This window comes from Penaeus japonicus, unplaced genomic scaffold (genome assembly GCF_977035675.1).
Source record: "Penaeus japonicus unplaced genomic scaffold, GWHDUDI00000001_assembly GWHDUDI00000011, whole genome shotgun sequence".
NCBI classification, from domain to species: domain Eukaryota; kingdom Metazoa; phylum Arthropoda; class Malacostraca; order Decapoda; family Penaeidae; genus Penaeus; species Penaeus japonicus.
Genome location: NW_028234413.1, coordinates 31,705,266 through 31,707,765, shown reverse-complemented (window position 1 = coordinate 31,707,765; position 2,500 = coordinate 31,705,266). Strand labels below are relative to the sequence as shown.

At 39.0% G+C, this 2,500-nt stretch overlaps 1 protein-coding gene across 1 annotated transcript in view; it reads left to right on the top strand.

The window, feature by feature from the left end:
- The window catches only part of LOC122243672 (uncharacterized), a 3,132-nt gene extending 2,182 nt beyond the window's left edge, over nt 1-950 (top strand). The window contains exon 2 of the mRNA XM_043001318.2: nt 180-950. Within this exon, the coding sequence (XP_042857252.2) occupies nt 180-481 (302 nt within the window). The 3' untranslated portion in view covers nt 482-950. The remainder of the gene's footprint in view (nt 1-179) is intronic.
- The last annotated feature ends 1,550 nt before the right edge of the window (nt 951-2,500 follow it).

Sequence of the window (2,500 nt, the reverse complement as noted above, 5' to 3'; positions counted from 1 at the left end):
TTGCATGGTAGAGTAAAGTGCAACATAGGACTGGATCTGAAGAGAGATCGCGTCATTATAACCAGCGGAATGTGTATATGTGTATTTTGGTAGAGAATAGGATTTATATAATATATTACAAAGTCAGTTGAAACTTTAGTTTAATGAACATAATAAGTGCATGTATATACCTGTTTCAGGTCCATCTATAGAGTACATACCAAGACCCCCTACCATACGCTTGCCCTACCAGTACACCAAACCGGGAGTGGACCCCAAAAAGCTGGCTCCGCCCTTTGCCAGCATCCAGTACGCCCCTGTGCTTTTCGAAGCACCAAAGTACCACATGGACACCAGATATGATCACCCCATCCCCGCAGCGCCGCCCACAGCGCCCATTCAGTACGCACCGTCCCCATACCAGTACCAAGTGCGGGGGGTACACCCCAGGGAAGTCAAGCCACCCACAGCCCCTATATTATACAAGAAAATATTTTATTAGCAATCCGAAAAGGGATTCTTCGCCTCAATGAATTTTCCTGTTGAAAAAGTCGCGTGATCTGTGATCAGAGAAGCATTATATTGTATTGTTTTTTTCCAGTCACTGGCTCCAATCTGTGTTTAAAGAGGAACACAAAAGCCAATGTCTGCCTTGTATAGTACCTGTTTTAATCTAGTCCATATGTTGCAATAATAGTGATAAGAATGCTAAACCTTTTTTTCAATATTGTACTTATAACTATCATATCACTTATTTATTCGTTTAACTTCCGTTTTTTATGTTCTAGCTTCCTGTAAAAGTACTACATACATTGTTCACATTAGCGTTCTGTGACTTTTTAGCAGAGGAAAGGCTAGTCCGTATGTAAATATTTTCTTATTCTTCGTTCGGAAGTAATTATGTAACTTCATCTAGCCAATAAAAGAAAATGTTGTTATTAATTTTAAAGAAATAATAATACCCCGAAATGGAACGGCTCTTATTATTTCCAATCCTGAAACCATCTTTTAGATTATAAGAAAATTAGTGTTACAAAAACATATCTTTCTCAAATACGCTGTGAATAGAACAGTGACAGACAGATAGACAGCCCAACCGATGGACAGAAAGACCATGCATACATACAAGTAGGCAGATGCAGAGAGAGATAGTAGTACAGATAGCAAAGGCGAGATGGATTTAATCCATCCATGTATCATCGGTAACATGTACATTTGTACACTGTAATGTAATTGCTAAGAACAGAAAGCAAGGAAATACTATCGCACTTTTATGTCCTAGGCACATTATGGACAGTGCAAATAATCTCAAAATAGCGTAAAAAGGGATGATAAAGTGAAAATACCTCGAGGGAATGCGAAAACTTTAAAACGACCAAGGATTAAAGAAATTACGATCCAGGAAATGGACTCGATTATAGATAAAGATTTTAGGACTTCGATATCGTTTGGGGGATTTTTAGGTGATCTATTGTTAACAAAATAGGAGACTATAAGTTGAATTAAGATTGAGATAATAATTAGACAAGCAAAACACGCTTTCGGAAATGTGGGGAACAGTCTCTGCTGAAAAAAAGGAAAAAAAGGAAATCAAGATAATGATGTACCTTTTTAACCAATTAAAATAACATATGATTAATATTGGCCCATAATGAGGTATGACTGCAAAATATGGATCACTGAAAAAAATAAAAGGAAAAGATGATTGATAGATTAGAGCTTTGGTGCTACACGAGAATGCCAAACATCAGGTGGACAGATAGGAAAAGTAAATATGAAACATTGAGGTTTAGAAAGATTTTGATCTCAGGATAAGAAAGGTAGAGAAAGAAAACGAAATCAAAAGGCAATAAATCATTTTTCCGGCCAGATTATCAGGAAAGGTAAGGGTCTAACTACAACAGCAACAATTAAGAGTGACATAAACAGGGGATGGCAAAGAATGAAGCGGCTGGACATTTAAAAAATGGTCAGAAGCTGCGAAGTGATTCACAGTTGTCAAAACAGAGAGCTCCGGATGTCCATGCTCGCCTAAGCTACAAGGCACAGACGGCTCGGCGGAGGTTTTACACCATGTTACTCAACATGATTCTTGGAAATGATTCACGTATTGGTGATCATGTGGTTGAGATAACATGATTCCTACTGTAATATTGTCATGATATAGGTATTTTTTCAATGAACATTATCAGAAGGATTAGTGAGTACCATTATCAAATGTTTTCGCTATTATCGTGACATTACGGGCATTATCATTCTTCATCATAAGTAGCAAGCGCTTTTCTCATTTTAGGTCATTTTATCCTGAACACAACCATAACGGTGGTTGTCCCGCTTTTGCTCACAGTCGCAGCCGTCTAGTTAGTACAGCGGTAACGTACCGCCCTCATCCTAGTAGTCAGCATATCGAGTCCCGCCCAAGCCCATGAGTTTCCACTGTCGCCTGGCGGTCACCACCGTGGTTGGGCATCACGGTGGGCAAGGAACAAGCTCAGATAGAGCCAACACTCGTTGGCACATT